Below are 17,926 nucleotides of genomic sequence, written 5' to 3' on the forward strand. Positions count from 1 at the left end.
AAACATCTATCAATGACGAAACAGGAAACTCAAGACCAATGGCACAATCCAAAAAAGTCCCGATTTAAACTTCAATTGTCGTCACACAAGATTAAAGACAGGCGATTTGACTTAAAAGAATAATAATAACAATTTGGATCTTATAAATAAATCTTTATTGTTTCCATCCTATTTACGTCTGCTTTATTTTATTTTATTTAGTATTACATTACAGCAATGTCTAGATCCCAGACCTTTAATTTGCACCAGTTCATAATGAATATTATGACAGACTATTTTTATATCTATCTTTTATACTTACATGTTTTCTTTTTTTTAATCTTCCCCATTTAAACGTGAAACTTATGATAGAGGTCTTTGAAGAGCTTCTTCATAATGTCTCTAAATATATATATATAAAAAAAATATCTTCCCTGAAAAAACATAAAACGTGAAAAGAAACAACCACTGCACACAAGTTCTCAACCAAACAAACATCAAATTTTTCTAACTTTAAACCTTAAAATTACTATGGCTTGCATACTGTATTACTTTAAGATCATCAGACAGTGGAGTTTAGTGGCAATCCTCTATATCAGAATGGTTGAGAAATGTCCTTCAGTTTGTCCTAAAGTCCTTTACTGACACAAATATGATACAAAAAGTCATTTGATAATAGGTTAAACTAAGAACAGTGTTGTTTTATTAACAGTTACAATCATTATCATCAGACGCCATGTGGTTGGTTATGATTACTGGTGGTGTTACAGCTCTAGTTGCACTATTAGAACTAACAATTTTTGTGAGATTTTCAGTCAAACTGTAACTTCATTGAAGAGAAAAAAAAACTTGACAAATAGTCACCGCTGAGATTCTACAAACAGCTTGTGTTCTAATAGATAAAGTTTGGTCCCAACTCAGTAAGTTGTTAATTCTTTCTTGTCTCTCCTCTTGTTATTTCCCACGTGGAGTTTGTGCCTCTATCCTGAAACCAAAATCAAAAGACACAATTTAAACCACAGCGAGTCTTGCAATGTGCTTTCTCAGAAGATGTTGGAGTTTAAGGGATCAATACATTATGCAAAGGAAAATTGGCACTGCACGGGTAGATAAATAAAGTTTGGTGACTTAAGAAATCTCAGGAACTCTACATTTAAATTCTCTGCTGCACTTACAGTTAAGCTAATAGGACAAAATATTACCTTAATGTGGACTCCAAGGGGTGCTAGATTATTTCTTAAGGCATCACAGGCCTTCAGCAAGGGCACTCTGTCTGGCTGTGGATGCCTTTTCTGAATTTCAGAGCCAGTCTGTGGATCTTGTTGAGCTTGATCTTCCACAGAAAGAGCAAATTTACGAACCTCACTCCGAAAATGCACCAACTCCTCCACCACATTATTTAAAACTCCAGAGGAATCATGGACTTCCTAAGGGAGACAGTAAAAAGGATTTGAAGTGTTGCAGTGATTTAATTTTAATAAGAAAAAGGATGTCAATGTCTACAAGGAAGAACGTTTTTCGGTCATTTTGTTTGTGATATTTAAGAGGTTACTCTACAATAAAAACATACTTCAAGCTTTAAAGATTTAAGCTCCCCAGTTTTCTACCATTATAAAACACCTAGATTTAAAAATCAGGAGAATTGAGACATCATGGTTGTCCTCAACATGCCCCTTAATATTCATCATCCTTGTATGTAATCAAGGATGAGTGTTCTGAACAACTTGTCTCCATCAATCACAAAAGCGATACTGCTGTTAAGTAAAGAAAGACCTTTTTTGGTGCAAAAGATTTTGCAAACTGTATGAACTAAACCCAAGAACAAAATAAAAATCTGAAACTGAATTTCATGATCATCATGACCTGTGATCGATGTAATATGTAAGGGCTCATTCTTTGTCACCAAGTGATTTACTGCTGTTTATGCTTTAGTGAATCAAGCCAGTGACTAAACAATCACCTTCAGACTGTTCAGTAGCATGAGATCCATTTTTTAATCCATTTTTTAATTTTTCTATATTGTGAATATTTTATATACATTGTCTATCAGTGATTTGATTTCTGCATTTTCATCAAAACTCCTGTAACCCACTTTACACTGCTCAACAAGTATTGTGTTTTTACTGTTAGTTAGGATGGAAAGTATTTATGAGATTGCAGAAATTGCGTTGCAATAAGGAGATCATTGCATCATTTGCTCAATAGACATGATGGTGTTCAGTGTAGTGGCTACACAACTGATCACATGCCACAAAAAAAACCCCAAAAAAACAAAGTTCTCATGCTTGACTTGTGACAAAGGAAGAGGTTTGTTCTTGCGCAATGTAATGTGCTTTATGTATGTGCATTGATCAATGTTTATGTGTAATTAAAAGCTTACATTTAAATCTATTAATCATGTAAAGAGATTGAGTCACTCTGTAAGCCTCAAGTTGATTCCATCACTTTTATGATTTCTTTTTGAAGAAAATTTTGGTTGCGTAGACTTTTAAAGCATGGGCAAAAATTATGTAAAAATATTATGTTGTAAAGATAAATAAGGCGAACTGTGTGCGGCTCATTTTGGGTGGTGTCTCGTCTAATACGGCAGTGTCCGTCAGCAGTTCTGGGTGGGGCTTGTGAAGTGTGACGTCACATTTTACGGATTCTGTGATCTGCGTGCTCTGAGACATTGCTTATAATATATAGGGATTTAAGAAAAAGGAGCTGGTGGATTTTTATCATTATAGGGTGGTTGTGTACACATTTATGTTCAAACAACATGTAAAAGTGAATTTTGCATAATAGGTGCCATTTAACTCTTAACTTAACACTGAAAAGTAAAAAATTATTAAAGGGTTACTGTGTCAGCCACACCACACGAATACATTTTCTACGTATATTTACTCTTTGATTTGAACAAAAACAGTGTATCTGACGTACGCACTTTGCGTCCAGCGGATAGTCTCCAAAATGGCACTACGCTGATGCGAAGGAGGCAAATTGTTGAATAAAATTGTTATTTTTTTCTTTTTTTCAAAATATCTTTTAAATTCTTTTTAAATTGTGTTCCGAAGATGAACAAAGATTTTACGGGTTTGGAATGACATGGGGGTAAGTGAGTTATGACAAAATTTTCATTTTGGGGTGGAGTAACCCTTTAAATGCCCATGAGAACTATTCAAAACAAATGCACTATAGAAACTGCAAAAAAAAATCATGACTACTGGAAAACCTGCATAATAATTCTCCACACTTGAGTACATTTTTCACTTCTTTTTTAAATTATTAAACACAAAATAAATAGGAGCTATTATGACTGATGTGATTCGGAATTAGTAAAATGTGTTAGGAAAAAAATATGACCAGAATATGATGATAAGGGGACCTCAGAGAACATTACAAAATAATAATAAGGCAGTTCATGACCCCTTTAACATTAAAATACATAAATTAGTTTGATGTTTGATCACCTTTCTGTCCAATAGATCAACTCCAAAAACACCCATGATTTCCCTGACATAGGACAGCATGGCCCCAAATACAGCAGGACTCCTTGGCCCATCAACCTTCAAACACAAAAAAACTTTAAATCTTTGACTAATAAATATAAAATATCTAATTAAAAATGCACAATTAAGGATGTAGAATTTTGTATAATGACAAAGAAAGTGAGGCCTCAGTGACCTACCCTCTGATGTTACCTTAGTAGCAGGCTGAAGCTGACAGTTGCCATGGTGAATGAGGCTCATAATGGCATCCACAGCTTTTGGGGTGTCAAAATCATCAGCGAGTGCCTTCCGAACACTGGACTGTGTAGCAGACAACCTTGACCAAACAAAGACAGTGGAGACAAAAAGGAATTGGAGACCAAGACATTTTCATCATCAGCTCTTCTAGGCTATGTTCACACAAGTCAAAGGTTTGGGAATTATACAAACAAGTGTTCTCACGCCCCTTTTCTATTCACATCATAGCTGTGAATAACACTTCTGATAGTGTATAAAATAACTGTCAAAGATGGTAACGTCCATAACACTGAAAAATGTTATTCCGCTGACACAAGGTTACAAGTCAAACTGAGGGATGTATTTTTTTTTTTTATTTCTCAATGAGTGTAAGGCACATACAGACCACAAAACTGGATATAAATCCTTTGACATGACTCATATATCAGTCTCGATTCGCTACCCTATTCATGTCATTCTGCTGTTCAAAACGTATATTACACCCTGAATGTGATCTGTCTTTACCTCTCCCAGAGAATGCTGTCCTCTATAGGCTGGCACTGTAAGTGGCCCTGCATGTAGGCCTGTGCATTGTGGCAGAAGGCAGAAATGGTGGACAGGGTAGATCGGGCATCATTCATGCTAGCATCACTATAGTCGATTGCTGGAAAGTTTACAAGACCCCAGAGTAAATGTCAAATATCTACTGCAAAACTGCAGAAGTATTACATCCAGTAGTCCCAGCATGTAACACATACCTGATCTGTATCTGGTCAGAAGGCAAAACAGTCGAAACTCATTAGCAGTGTAAGATTCCAGAAAATCCTAGATTATGAAGAGAGTTACATTTTAAAAAAAAAAAAAAAAAAAAAAAAAAAATTACATAATATAGAAGAATTGTACACATATATATATTGGCATATATATAACTTCTTACCTTTATAGTTACATAATTCTTCAAGGATTTTGACATCTTCTCTACACTTCCTTTCAAATGAAGGTGACCTTGAAATAAAAAGTTTATTAAATTTTCTTCCAAGACCCTGCAACAATAAAACTACATTTTCACAGATCCTATTACAGTGTGTGTCCTAAAATACTACTACCAATACTACTTAACCAAGAAGACAAAGAGCATTACCAGAGTGCAGGAAGTAGTTTCCCCATTGTTCACACTGATGATACGCCTCAGATTGGGCAATCTCATTCTCATGATGTGGGAAGGCAAGATCAATTCCTCCAGAGTGGATGTCTAACTGACTTCCAAACACTGAACTGAAGATAAGAGGAACCAAGTGCTTATGGAATGTTACCATTTCATAATATAATTCGGCTTCATACTTTCTTTGATGAGGTAAGATTTTATAATACATCCCACTATGGAAAGATACATGTACATTTCTGTTGTCTTTAATAAATAGGCAATACTTCTACATCTGCTATCCGTTCTTAGACATCCATTCCTCAACCATACAAAACGGGCTTGTCATTTTTTTTTTTGCATACCTTTACCTGTGAAAGTATATTTGCATGGCTCCTCAGCAAATAAATGCACACGCATGCGTCGCGTCGAAGATATTTTATAAATTTCCTACAGTAAATATATCAAAACTTAAATTTTGTTTAGTAATATGCATTGCTAACTTCATTTGGACAACTTTAAAGGTGATTTTCTCAGTATTTTGATTTTTTTGCACCCTCAGATTCCAGATTTTCAAATAGTTGTATCTCGGCCAAATATTGTCCCTAACAAACCATACATCAATGGAAAAATTATTTATTCAGCTTTCAGATGATGTATAAATCTCAGTTTCAAAAAATTGACCCTTATGACTGGTTTTGTGGCCCAGGGTCACAAATGTACTATTGACATCCCATCAAAATCAGACACAACACTGAAGCAAAGCAAAACAAATGCCAACATAGTGATATTTAGTTGGACATAGCAAATACCTAGCAATCGTAGAACATTCAATGTGCCACCCAGGTCTTCCTTGTCCCCACGGTGATTCCCAATAAGGTTCATGTGGTTTGGATGCTTTCCACAGAGCAAAATCCCTTGGATCTCTTTTATCCTGAGCCCCTAACATGCAAGAAAATACCTTTTTAACTCAACATTTTTTAGGTTAGCTTCTACAACATTTTAATTAGGAAAAATGCACTTCTAGAGACATGACATATATTAACAGTAATATGATTTTAGTTCATTATAAAAGTTAGCCCAGTAACATCATAATTGTGCAGTGGCACAACATGTGCTTAAAGACTGAAGAAACTATCCACATCTAATGTTATTAAAGATGAAGACCTCCAAGAACAAAAAATTAATAACATACCCATTTCCCCAATAACCCCTCCGAGGTTCACAAGCTTGCCATAGCGGTTACCAATTGACTGAGTGTCGAAGTAGACATTCCCTAAATCAACAAATAATACTGGATGTTTAGTTTCATCTTCTATTCAATATTAGAGAAACTGAACTAAACAAGAAAGACTTGACCTGTCAACAAAATTGAGAGAGGCACCTTGACTTGTGACATAGGCATGTCCATTTCCAACAATACGCTCTATAAAAGCAACAATCTGGGGTATATTGTCTGTCACCCGCATGTATACAGCTGGAGGAAGAACCTGGACAAATAAAGAAAGATCAGTCAAATGTGTGTAAATATTTTAGAAAAGATAAACACAAAACAAAAAAGTGGTGATTTACCTGCAGTGCTTGCATGTCCCTCTTAAACTCTTCCTCATGCATTCTTGCCAGGACAGTGGGCGAGATGTTCTGCTACAAATAGTATAAAATAAAAACGTTCTATACGTCTTAAAATTGCATATTTACATCCTTCCACATAAATGACTAACCTTATATTTACTGAAACCTAAGTGAAACCGTATAATATATGCTAACACTTACCTCAAGGCTTCTTTGTATTATTTTATCATCAATGTCAGTGATGACCATGACGTGGATGACATTAATTTCAAAAAGTCTGGATAAGATCCTTTGCAGAATGTCAAATCTGACATATGAGCTGCACGCATAAAAAAGAAAAAAAGGGATGAATAAAGTAAAAATATAATATACTATAACCACTTTTGGATTCCATGTAATCACTTTTGGATTACATGTAATCAGTTACTACAATAAAATGACTTGCCAGCAAAAATTAAAATGGAAAATATTAATTAGACACTGTATTATCTTAACAATGCTAAAATAACACTGCAGCAATCTGTGCTTCTTTTAACGTTTTGTTCTAGTCATCAACAAGACAAACTTACCACGCATGACCGAGATGGGCATGATCATAAACAGTGGGTCCACAGCTATACCTGGAAGTGACAGAAGAATGTGTTATAGAAAGGAACTTCTACGCCTTGTTTCACAAACAAGGCTTAAGCCTAGTCCAAGACTAAAATGCAAGTCTGAGCTCAGTTTCAACTGAAAGAAACTTGCAGTGATAGATCTTAAAATATGTCAGTGCCCTTGTTTGTGTCAAGATGCACACCAGTAATGTTTTTTCTAAGGCATGTTTATAAAAATTACTTAAATGTCATAATTCAACTATGGCCTAATCCTGGTTTAGTCTAAGCCCTGTCTGTGAAACCAGGCCCTAACGTACATATAAGAAAATCTCAACTGACCTTATTGACCACTATGTGCCTTACCAGGTAGCAATTCTTTCTTGTGCCAAAACCAGAGGTTCTTTCTGTTTGGTAAGACTGTTATAAGTCTTCACACCGGTGTCAAACCCCACTGGTTTTATCCACTTTCTCTCCGTCCTGCTGCATATATTACGACTGGATAGCATTGACGTTTTTGTAACACCATTATGAATCCAATGCCTGATTCTAAAGCCAGAATTAAGCAGTCTTACATTTGTAATCAATGCTAAAGGAAGTCTCATTTTCAGCTTACTAATGTTACATATGTTTGTTATATTAATAATAAAGATGACGCATAACCTTGCCGATCAGTATCTCTACGCATTTTGGCTTGTTTTCCGATTTAAATTGATGACATTTGTAGTTTTAGCCATTTGTTCATAGCCTAACGTCCGCGAGGTGTCTGCACGGTCTGTTTCTATTCACTGTCACCACATTGAAAGTTCAGTTACTGGTAAAGGTCCATAACTCTCAACACATCACCATTCCAAACTGTCACATTGGCATACAGATCTCTGCTGTTTTGCTGTGGCTTCTTCTTCTTCTACTACTACTACTTGCGCTTAATGTCGACCAACTCTTTAGGAGCACTGTTGCCACCTATCGTACTGGGAAGCGAACTGTAGGGTGCAACGGGGATTAAGGTACACCTCAAGAAAAAATTTTTTTTTTTTTAAATAAGTCGTTTAAAATCTTATAAATGTATGAGGTGGCAAGGGGACCTTTTACCCCACATATGGGGTAAAAGGCTCACCAGCATAGGGCAAAAAGCACACAGTATTGATTTAAATACTTTAGCTAAAATAATGTTTTCTTAATAATGTCTAAGTTAGTACTTGTTTAAAACTAGCACTTTAGCAAAGTTTGTACTATTTTCTGCTTATTTTGAAAAATAAAATAATTAGTGCTGTCAAAACAATAATCGCATCCAAAATAAAAGTCTGTGTTTACATAATATTTGTGTGTGTGTGTTTGTGTGTGTGTGTATGTGTTTATTATGTAAACACACACACATACATGTAAATATTTAAGAAATATTTACTTGTGTATATATACAGTATAATTCATATTTATGTATGATTTATATTTACATCTTAAATATATACATGTATGTGGGTGTATTTATATATACATAAATATACACAGTACACACACATATTATGTAAACACAAACTTATATTTTGGAAGCGATTAATCATGCTAAAGCACTAAAAAAAAAATATTTTTGTTCAATAAATATATTGTCATTAAAATATGTTAATATAAAAAAATATTTTGTAAAATATAGAAACAAATCATTTTTTTTAAAAAGTAAAAGAATCATTGAAGGAGATCCCATAATAAATTAATATAGATATACAGTAGTAACAACAAATTATATTTTATTATATGATATGATTACTAACAAGGTGATTATCTCTAAGATATACACCCAACATAACATATGATATTTGCCATCTGAATCTACCATGTCATATCAACTGTTGACTACCATTTGTATAACCACAGTTTTACTAAAATACCATAGGTTAAACTATGGGACTGCTCTGCTGATATATGTGAAACTCAAAATGTTATTTCCACAATTTTTAATCTTTCAAATTTCTTTTCTACCTCTGCAGTGCGATTCACCACTGCACAGATAAATTCAATTCAATTTAGCTAACTTTGATACTGCCTGATTATTCATTTCTTGAAGAGTTCATCTGATTCATTGAATCATTGCTCTGAGGGCTATTTGTCTGTTAATTTTGATCGTTGGTTTCTAATACACGTTTCACTTGACAAGATGCTTTGGAAAATGTTACAATTAGTGTGGACTCTGCCTTCTGGATTTCACAAGCCTGCTGTTGTAGTGGACATCTTCCATACACAGTGCTACACTCTCCCCCGCAACAGCAACACTTCAGCTCAGTTCTTTCTTGACATTTCCCATACTCCCATACATCATGCTCCACATTTTGCCATCATTAGGAGGGAACATGAACTGAACTGAGTGTGTCAGATACAAGAGACATACAAAATGGGTCCCCAGCACCAGGAATAAAAAACATTTATTTAAGGGCATCTGTTACGGACTGACAGAGGCGTGAGGCATGCGGCTCCATCTGCAAGCTTTTAGGGAAAGATATTGTCAAAACAGGCAAGGGTCAACACCAGCAAACAGATATAGACAGGGCAAAATGAGAGAGTAATCTAGAGACAGGTGTGGGTCAAACAACAGCAAACATAATCCTGAGGGTGAGGTCAACGGGTAATCTACAAACATGAAATAATCCAGGCGAGGTGCAAACAATATCCATACGGTAAGGCAAAAGGTAAATCCAAAATACACAAGCAAGAATCAGAACATGGGAAAGCAGACAAGGCTAGACTATGACTACACAGGAAAAGTAAAACAGGCTCCGTAAAGTTCCTAACAGCTAGAGCAGCGATATGCGCTCACAATACTCAGCGATCTGAAAGAGGAAGTCCAAGGCTAAATAGTGTGTTTGATTGGTTGCAGCTGTGTATGTGTAATCAGTGCAATGGATGATGGGAAGTGTAGTCCGGGGTGACATGTGACAGTCTGTGTAATGTGCCCTTCCAAAAATCCATGTGAATAGAACATTCAAGGAAGTGATTTCCGTTTGACATGATCTTGGATTACAAATTCTCCCAATTCATGTTGAAGCAAAATATAAGTAGAATAATGCATTCGTCTTTATTTTGTAATTCAAAATATTTTTTTCAGCGTTAGAAATATGAATTAAGAAGCTTGAAAGGTAGTGCGAGCAAGTTCACTTTGTAGGAAAATGTTTAATAGTAGCTACCCTATAGCTGAATGTGATTACCTGCAGTAATCTAAAATAAGACACAATTAGACACTTTAATGAATAAATAATAATAAATATTTATTTGCAAAAACTGATATAGTGCTGGAGGCCACAAACTCACACAGCGTTGTTAAGATAACATTTGGTCAGTCGGTCCCTTTGCTAATGGGAGTTCCAAATGCTTACACAAAACAGTAATGCCCTTCGAAGGGAGTAGAGCAGAAGTGTTAAATTCAGTTCCTGGAGGACCACTGTCCTGCAGAGTTTAGCTCAAAGCCTAATTAAACACAACTGAACCAACTAATCAAAGTTTTCAGAATTACTAGAAACTTCCAGCCAGGCGTTTTGGAGGTTGGAGGAGCTACTACACTCTCTGCACTCTTAAAAATAAAGGTGCTTCACGATGCCATAGAAGAACCTTTTTTTGTCTAAATGGTTCCATAAAGAACCTTTAACATCATAAAAAGGTAAGAAAGAGATGGTTCTTTTAAAGAACCTTTGACTGAATGGTTCTTTGTGGAACCAAAATGGTTCTTCTATGGCATGGCTGTGAAGAACCTTTTAAAGCACCTTTATTTTTAAGAGTGCAGGACAGTTTGATACAATGTAGTCACATGTGCTCATCCATTAACATGACACTGACAAGAAAAACCATAACAGTTACTGCAGTACTCACGATTATGCTCCACCAACCAAATGATAATTCCGTAACACAAATTTAGTAACTTTTTTCCTGTTGCCTAAATGTTTTTAGAGATGAGACTGTATTTTTAAGTGGGAGAAGTTCGCATATGTGACACAAGAAATACGCTCCACCCTAAGATGTCATCGGCTAGGTATGCTGCACATGAACGAAAATGTTTACAAATGGCACTCCTAGTGCACAACCGCATAATGTAACAAAATCAATTTAGTAAAGGGGCAATTATACAATATCTTTCTTATGTATGTTCTCTCGTGTGTTTTTCTCCCCTGGTGAAACAAACAGCATATGCTGGTAGCATAAACCAGCTAAGGACCAGCACTAACAAGCAAAGGACCAGTTTAAACCAGCATGAAAACCACTTACCTAACCAGCATCCCAGCACCAAAGCCTACCTACCAGCGTGTGCTGGTTTTTCCAACAGGGTCTTGGCTTAGGATCTGCTTAAACCATAATGTTTTTTGTCGTTTCGAGTGGATCCAGAAATCCACTTTGTAGTATACAGGTGACATATAATCCCGAGTGGAACAACTGTGAAAAGCACAATATGAATAGGAAAAGAAAGTCACGGCAGCCCATACAGTATTGTATACATTGGGAGTCTTTTCCCATATTGACGCATGCGCATATGATTTACTCTTCCCAAGTGTTTGAAACTGCCCGGAGGATCTCCACGCTGGAGTCAAGTATTGCGACACTGGGATATTGACACTATAAAATAAAATGGACAACAATATAAATCTTTTGCATATAGTAATTTGCTTGTATTGTCCACGTTGATGTGAACTATGTTTGTTTGTGGTCTGTACAGTTTTCCAAGGATTGTTCTGACCGAATAGATGTATTTTGTCTTTGGTAATTAAACGATTTTTTAATACAAATCTAACGTAGACAATCGCAACTAAAATGCTGAATACTACCAGCTGGGACCCACTACACATCGCTAACTATGTTGAAGAATATTTGGACTTGGTTGAGTCTTTACCTTTCGACCTACAAAGAAATGTGTCTCTTATGAGAGAAATTGACTCCAAATACCAAGGTAACGTTTCCCTTCTTCTCAGCAATACGCTTATGTTTATATTCCACGTGTATGTTGTGGCAGTTGTGGAATTTATGTTCGCTTTAGATAGGAATTGCGGGGCGAAACAATAGCTCAGTTTAGTAGACATCTTGAAGTCCGTGATTCGTTTCCGTAGACTGTGTTTTGTTGCCATTATGATTTTAAGAGTATACATTTGATACAACAAAAGACTCATTCGTGACAATTCGCAACAATTTCAGAAATGGCAACTGACTTCATTTGATTCTACTTTGTTGTCGATCGTTTTGCGTCTTTCGGGCTGGTCAGATCTTGAATTAACGTTACAGGACTATGATGTCAGATTCGCAGCTGTAATTCTAGCTTGTGTCATCATATGCCAACGGAAAATTAAAATCCCAATAGTTAAATCCACTCTGCGATTAAATAAAATGAAATAAAATAAAGGCAAAACGTTTAACAGAAAGGGTGGGAAGACAGTTGTTTACTTATTTTTTTACACTTACTTGCTGCCTATTGTATGTGACCGTTTAATATGTAAGATGGTCTTGTGTTTGAAAAAAAATTCGCTAGGGTAAAAATGTTGCTATTCATCAGTATGTGGGAGTTCGTACTTATTTTTTTTTACTCGCTGGGTTTGCATTTCGTGCATGTGCGTTTATTTTGTTGTTGTCAGATAAAGTAGCCTACGCAGTTCATTGGATTTGCTAGCGTAGAAATAGGGTAGAATTTTTTATTACTGTAGCACACATGCTCCACCTCATTTGGTTTTGGATTGGTTTTCTGTGGGGCTTCAAAACACTGCAGTTGGTTGGAAGCAATTGTCAATTCATATTAAATCCGCCCATTTAGGTCGCATTCAGGCGAGTTCATAGAGTGTGATTGGTCTTTGATATTGCATGGGCGGATCTCGATTTGCTATTTTTAAGTAGGGATTGGTGTTTACCAGCTAGTGGAAACAAATTTCATTCTGAAAGTTAAACTTCAAGGTTAAGTACATTTGAAATATACTTTGTGAAGTACTTCTGAAGACTGCATTAAAGGAATAGTTCACCCAAAAATAAAAATTGTCATAATTTATTCATGCTTATGTTGTTAATTGTCAAGTACAGATTAAGATATTTTAATAAAACCTGAGATTCTTACTATTCTGTCCCTAAAAGGGTCATCAAGGTACTGTAAAATAAATCCTTATGAATCAGGCAGTTTAATCCAAAACGTTTGAAGAGATACGATTGCTTTATATGATTAACAGATTTAATTTAGCCTTTTATTCACATGGATTCATTTTATGTCACCTTTTATGGCATTTTTAGATCTTCTACGTTTTGGGAGAACAGAAACCTCTTACGTTTCATCAAAAATGTCTTCCTTTGTGTTTGACACATTTTTGCAGACAAAATCGAGTAATTTCAGTTGGAATCTAATCTAATTTACTGCACTGACCAACAGAAAGCTTGCTGATTTGAAAGTAACTTATGTATGAGCTGTGTTTCATAAAGATCTGCTCTGTTGACAATAGGCAATGGGCAATTCTGATAATGTGACAACACCTACAAAACTGTAAACATAAGTCAGAATATTAAATTATATTAACATTAAATATGATTGTGTATTTTCAGAACTCCTTAAAGAGTTAGATGAGGCCTACGAGAAACACTGCCAGGAGGAGGACCCTATCCAGCAAAGGCGCTTACTGCACTGTATCCAAAGAGCTCTTATCCGAAGTCAGGAGCTGGGTGATGAGAAGATCCAACTTGCTAGTCAGATGGTGGAATTGGTGGAGACTCGTAGCCGGCAAGTGGACAGTCTTGCTGAGCTTCTAGAAACCCGACATGAACCCCAAGAAAGCATGAAAACTACTGCCATACCTTCCGTTATTCCCAGTAAGAGAAGAGAGGAGGAAAAACGAAGAGAGGAACCCTTTGGTTCCACAGAAAGGCTTTCTGGAGCCAACAAGCGCTCCAGACGTCAGAAAAACAATAATAATGACACTCGGGAGAACATCTCTACAGTTAACCATGATGAAGGGACCGGAGGCTTTGTCAGGGAAAAGCGGAATAAAACCTCAAAGAAAAAGAAGAGATCCAAAGCAAAAGCTGAAAGAGAGCCTTCACCTACAGATCTACCTATTGATCCAAATGAGCCTACTTACTGCCTGTGTGAACAAGTGTCATTTGGGGAGATGATTGGTTGTGATAATGATGAATGTCCAATTGAATGGTTCCATTTCTCATGTGTTGGGCTTAATCACAAACCTAAAGGGAAGTGGTATTGTCCAAAATGTCGGGGAGACACAGAGAAGACTATGGACAAAGCCTTGGAAAAAGCAAAAAAGGAGAGGGGATACAACAGGTAGCCTTAATTGGCTGACCTCAAACAACTGATCATATGGATTTATGTTCATCTTTGTGTTCTGTTTCATCTGAAAACTTGTTTACTCAGATAGAGTAGCATCCAAAGGCTTAAGCTCAGCTGCTCTCTGATAGGCAGATTTTTTTTTGTTGTTGTTTTTTATTGTTTTGCTCATTGTTATTGTTTTGAGCATTTAATTTAAATAGATATTTCATATTTAGTCGTGTGGTATGTTGCACTGTTTATGTGAATGAGCTTTCATTGTCAGGCTCATGCAGCATGTGTCTAGTGTATGAGTGATGATCTTATTATAAAAACCTTCAAATAAATGTGTTTGAAAAATGTACAGCTCTTTAGACAAGTGTCATTCTTGTTTTGATAAGATTTTTTTTTGACCATATTAAAACAAAAAGTAAAGACACCAATCATACACATATCCTATACACGAAATTCAAAGTGTATTATTATAATATAGTACACGAGGCAATCAATAACATATGGAATAGAAAAAAACCACACACTTTCAGGCATGTAACAGAACACACAAAAACAGCATAACATGATCATCAGTTCCAACTGGGGCATGGACAATTCAAGGATTGCAGGCCAGCACCTTGTCCAATCAGTTTGGTTCTTCTTGAAAAAAATGGCCTTTTGGATATATCATCATATAGTCCAGGTTTCTTGGCTGATGCCATGTATGTCACTTTTTGAACAGAAAATGACCAGGTGATATTGGCTGAGCACAAGTTCTCCAAGGGAAAAAGGGACGGATTTTGATTAAAGTGCATTAGAACAGTATGAGAGTGGTGTGTGAGACAAAGATGAGGGGAAAGGAGAAAAAAAAAAAAAAAACTTCCTCACAATTCACTCAACTAAACTATAATCACACAAAGTTCTGTGCTCTGCAGTGTAAGGTCAGCTGTCCCTCCAGCTCTGCTCGACAATAGCGGACACACGCTTCTCATACTCCCGTTTGTTCTCCTGGTAAAGTTGAGCTGCTTGGCTGTTAGCTGGACTGTTAGGGTTTGGTTCATCAAGCAAAGACTGGGGGGAAACCAAAAGGAAAACAAGCTGATCAAGCTGTGCTCTGTTTTACATTTATACTTATAATGGTAAAAAGCAATATTTTACCTGGATTGAGGTAAGAATTGATGACACGTCATAAGTTGGACTCCAGCGGTTTTGTAGGATGTCAAGACATATGCTTCCATCTGCATATACTGAAGTATCATTAAAAGAGAAAGGGGTTGTTAAGGGAATAGTACATCCAAAAATTAAAATTAGCTTAATATACTCTGGAAAAATGTATTTTGTTCTTTAATAGGAACAGATTTGGAGGAATTTAGTATGACAACACTTGCTCCCCCGTGGATCCTCTGCAGTGAATGGGTGCAATCAGAGTGACAGTCCAAACAGTTGATAAAAATACTATTTACATGACTCCAGACTATAAATTAATCGCTTATGACAGTGTTTGTATAAAAAAACAAATTTGTCTTCAAACTTATATTTGTCTTAAAACAAATAACTTCAAACTTTTTGCCTCGGACTAAAATACAAACCCATAATCACGCTTACTCTAGTGAAAAAGTTCATCCCCTGTTGTCCCCTCATGTCAAAATCCACCAACATTTTACATATATATATATATATATATATATATATATATTAATTTTTTGCTTGTAAATTGTTTAATCTGTGCACAATTCTCTCCTGATTCAGATGAGACAACTTTTTCACTGAAGGAAGCCATATTATTGATAAAGGACTTTGCCAGAGGCAAAGGTTTGAAGACAAAACATCTTTATGATAGATTTTTTTCTTACAAACACACAGCTTTTCACTTCTAAAGACATTAGCTTATGGACTGGAGACGTGTGGATTACTTGTGGATTTTTGTGCATTATTATCAGTTGTCTGAGCTGTCATTCTGATGACACCCATGCAAATGATGTAATGCTAAATTTCTCCAAAATTTATTCCCATGAAGAAACATTAAAGATTCTAAATGGCAAATGATGACAAACGAAAAAACTAAATCTTACCATTAGGATGAAACATTTTTGAGATGAATCTGACTGTGGGTGGTTTGTTTGGGTATTCTTCTGTGAATTCTACAGTCAGTTTGAATGTACCTGTAACAAAAACAGGCTTAAAGTATGTACACAAAATACATGTCTTGAATTACTAGAATTTATGGACTACTATGGAAGTAATGTTTATATTTACCATCTTCAAAGGGAGTTCCTTCTGGCCTGTGAAAACAAAAATGAAATATGGTCACATTTGGATAACCACAATAATACCACATCGTCATAGTTTCAGTGCTTGAAAAACACACAGCTAGACTAGTCAAGACAAGTACAAAAAAGGAGATTTTTATGCCATCTGAAGTGTTGACAAGAGGCTCGGGGTTTCAGAATAAAGATATGTGAACCTGAAAAGATGCTAGACTTGGTTTACTCCACAGCATAAACCTGTTCACAAGAAGTACTTACCCAAATATCACTGCATTCCATACCATAATATTGTTTTCTGAGGGAGCACCGCTAACACCAGCTGGAGGATCCTCTTGAAGTCTGTTGTGTTTGTGTCAAAACAAATAAGGGAGCCAGATTAGATTTTGCAAGCTTAAGGTCCAAATAACCCCAAAACAAATAACTTCATTTTTAAATACGATATATAACAGTTACTTAAAAACTGCCGGATACGACAAAAAACTTTTTTAACATTTCCTGTAATCAAAATAGCTCCCATCTAAATGTTTCTTCTCATTCTCCGGTCTTTAAAAGGTACATCCGGGCTCAGTAAACAACAGCTCCTCGTATTTTTCCCCCATGATTCACCTTTTAAAATCTCTCATGAGTCGCCTTCGTGCTGGAGTAGACATTGCTAAATCTGTACAAGTATCAAATAGAAATTTCTGTTGCAAAATTTCCAATAATATGTGCCTTTCTCCTTCCCTCAAAAGGTCCTCGACTCAAATTTGCTTTTCGGCTCAGCTGGGAGGATTTCGACACTGAATAGAGACCATACCACTGTCATACGTGTGGGGGTGGAAAATTATTAACCATATATGGAACTTCGTTAATAATGTAGATTGCCATTCAAAAATAACTCGTATCATGTAAATGATCTTGAAACGTATTATCTGTGGTTTAATTTAATATATGTATGCTGTTGTATTTAATATGTCAGACCAGTTACATGGGTTAAAAATGTTGGCCTCACCCCCTTTTCGAGGTATAAAATCGAAGATCCATGTGCTACAGGCGGAGCGCTAATGACGTTGAAGGCCTAGCAGTAAAGGTCGACGTAGAAGACAGGTGACACCCGTGTGTCCAAACACGTGAGACAGGAAACCGAGGTGGGCGTATCAGCTTCCCATGGGAACAGTTTGCTAATCAAATTTCATCTTTTGTTATCCACCACGACCAGTCTTTATTTCAGACATGGCATGACCATGACGTATAAAGTAACTTTTAAAATATATGCAGATATCCTGCACACAATATCTATCTATCTATACGCACTTGAGTAACAAGGTTCTAATTTATTTTTAATGGTTTATTTTTAGAAGCTTGAAAAAACTAATTGGCATTTGCATAAATTAAAAATGAATCAGAACACAATCAAAAAGAATGAATTTTCTGGG

The 17,926-nt window shown here is 36.0% G+C and overlaps 3 protein-coding genes across 8 annotated transcripts; 1 reads left to right on the plus strand and 2 right to left on the minus strand.

Annotated features, from left to right (window-relative positions):
- Positions 1-151: 151 nt before the first annotated feature.
- Positions 152-11,459, minus strand: cars2 (cysteinyl-tRNA synthetase 2, mitochondrial). Of its 6 annotated transcripts, none has more exons than XM_051111699.1 (15): positions 11,238-11,459; positions 6,969-7,019; positions 6,601-6,718; positions 6,400-6,471; positions 6,212-6,317; positions 6,023-6,103; positions 5,640-5,769; positions 4,828-4,961; positions 4,624-4,691; positions 4,445-4,511; positions 4,212-4,350; positions 3,663-3,786; positions 3,432-3,527; positions 1,182-1,406; positions 152-964 (listed from the first exon to the last, which is right to left on the minus strand). In XM_051111699.1, exons 1-15 carry the CDS (start codon positions 11,246-11,248, stop codon positions 908-910), a joined length of 1,479 nt encoding a protein of 492 aa, XP_050967656.1. In that variant the 5' UTR covers positions 11,249-11,459; the 3' UTR covers positions 152-907. The 6 variants fall into 6 exon arrangements, 5 of the variants coding, with proteins under 5 accessions (XP_050967656.1, XP_050967664.1, XP_050967646.1 ...); XM_051111707.1 differs by lacking the exon at positions 11,238-11,459 and adding an exon at positions 10,845-10,931; XM_051111689.1 differs by lacking the exon at positions 11,238-11,459 and adding an exon at positions 7,356-8,022 and having other exon boundaries at positions 6,400-6,468.
- A 64-nt stretch (positions 11,460-11,523) lies between these two features.
- On the plus strand, positions 11,524-14,612 carry LOC127166454 (inhibitor of growth protein 1). Its single transcript, XM_051111730.1, has 2 exons — positions 11,524-11,913; positions 13,536-14,612. The coding sequence occupies exons 1-2, from the start codon at positions 11,778-11,780 to the stop codon at positions 14,270-14,272; spliced, it is 873 nt and encodes a 290-aa protein (XP_050967687.1). The 5' UTR covers positions 11,524-11,777; the 3' UTR covers positions 14,273-14,612.
- A 92-nt stretch (positions 14,613-14,704) lies between these two features.
- LOC127166462 (ubiquitin-conjugating enzyme E2 A) lies at positions 14,705-17,295 on the minus strand. Its single transcript, XM_051111740.1, has 6 exons — positions 17,118-17,295; positions 16,770-16,850; positions 16,501-16,526; positions 16,317-16,406; positions 15,403-15,491; positions 14,705-15,315 (listed from the first exon to the last, which is right to left on the minus strand). Exons 1-6 carry the CDS (start codon positions 17,159-17,161, stop codon positions 15,187-15,189), a joined length of 459 nt encoding a protein of 152 aa, XP_050967697.1. The 5' UTR covers positions 17,162-17,295; the 3' UTR covers positions 14,705-15,186.
- Positions 17,296-17,926: the final 631 nt, after the last annotated feature.

This window comes from Labeo rohita, chromosome 1, assembly GCF_022985175.1.
Source record: "Labeo rohita strain BAU-BD-2019 chromosome 1, IGBB_LRoh.1.0, whole genome shotgun sequence".
Classification (NCBI taxonomy): domain Eukaryota; kingdom Metazoa; phylum Chordata; class Actinopteri; order Cypriniformes; family Cyprinidae; genus Labeo; species Labeo rohita.

Bases quoted from the DNA above. Each gene is read 5' to 3' on its own strand.
- cars2 (XM_051111680.1), bottom strand. From the start codon at position 7,594: ATGAGACTTCCTTTAGCATTGATTACAAATGTAAGACTGCTTAATTCT. The intron at 6,104-6,211 runs GTGCCTCTCTCA...TTGTTGATTTAG, and splicing joins TGCCTATGTCACAAGTCAAG to GGAATGTCTACTTCGACACT. The intron at 5,770-6,022 runs GTATGTTATTAA...CTTGCATGTTAG, and splicing joins AGGGGTTATTGGGGAAATGG to GGGCTCAGGATAAAAGAGAT.
- LOC127166454 (XM_051111730.1), top strand. From the start codon at position 11,778: ATGCTGAATACTACCAGCTGGGACCCACTACACATCGCTAACTATGTT. The intron at 11,914-13,535 runs GTAACGTTTCCC...GTGTATTTTCAG, and splicing joins AATTGACTCCAAATACCAAG to AACTCCTTAAAGAGTTAGAT.
- LOC127166462 (XM_051111740.1), bottom strand. From the start codon at position 17,161: ATGTCTACTCCAGCACGAAGGCGACTCATGAGAGATTTTAAAAG. The intron at 16,407-16,500 runs GTAAATATAAAC...TTTTTGTTACAG, and splicing joins AGGAACTCCCTTTGAAGATG to GTACATTCAAACTGACTGTA. The intron at 15,316-15,402 runs GTAAAATATTGC...GTTTCCCCCCAG, and splicing joins CAATTCTTACCTCAATCCAG to TCTTTGCTTGATGAACCAAA.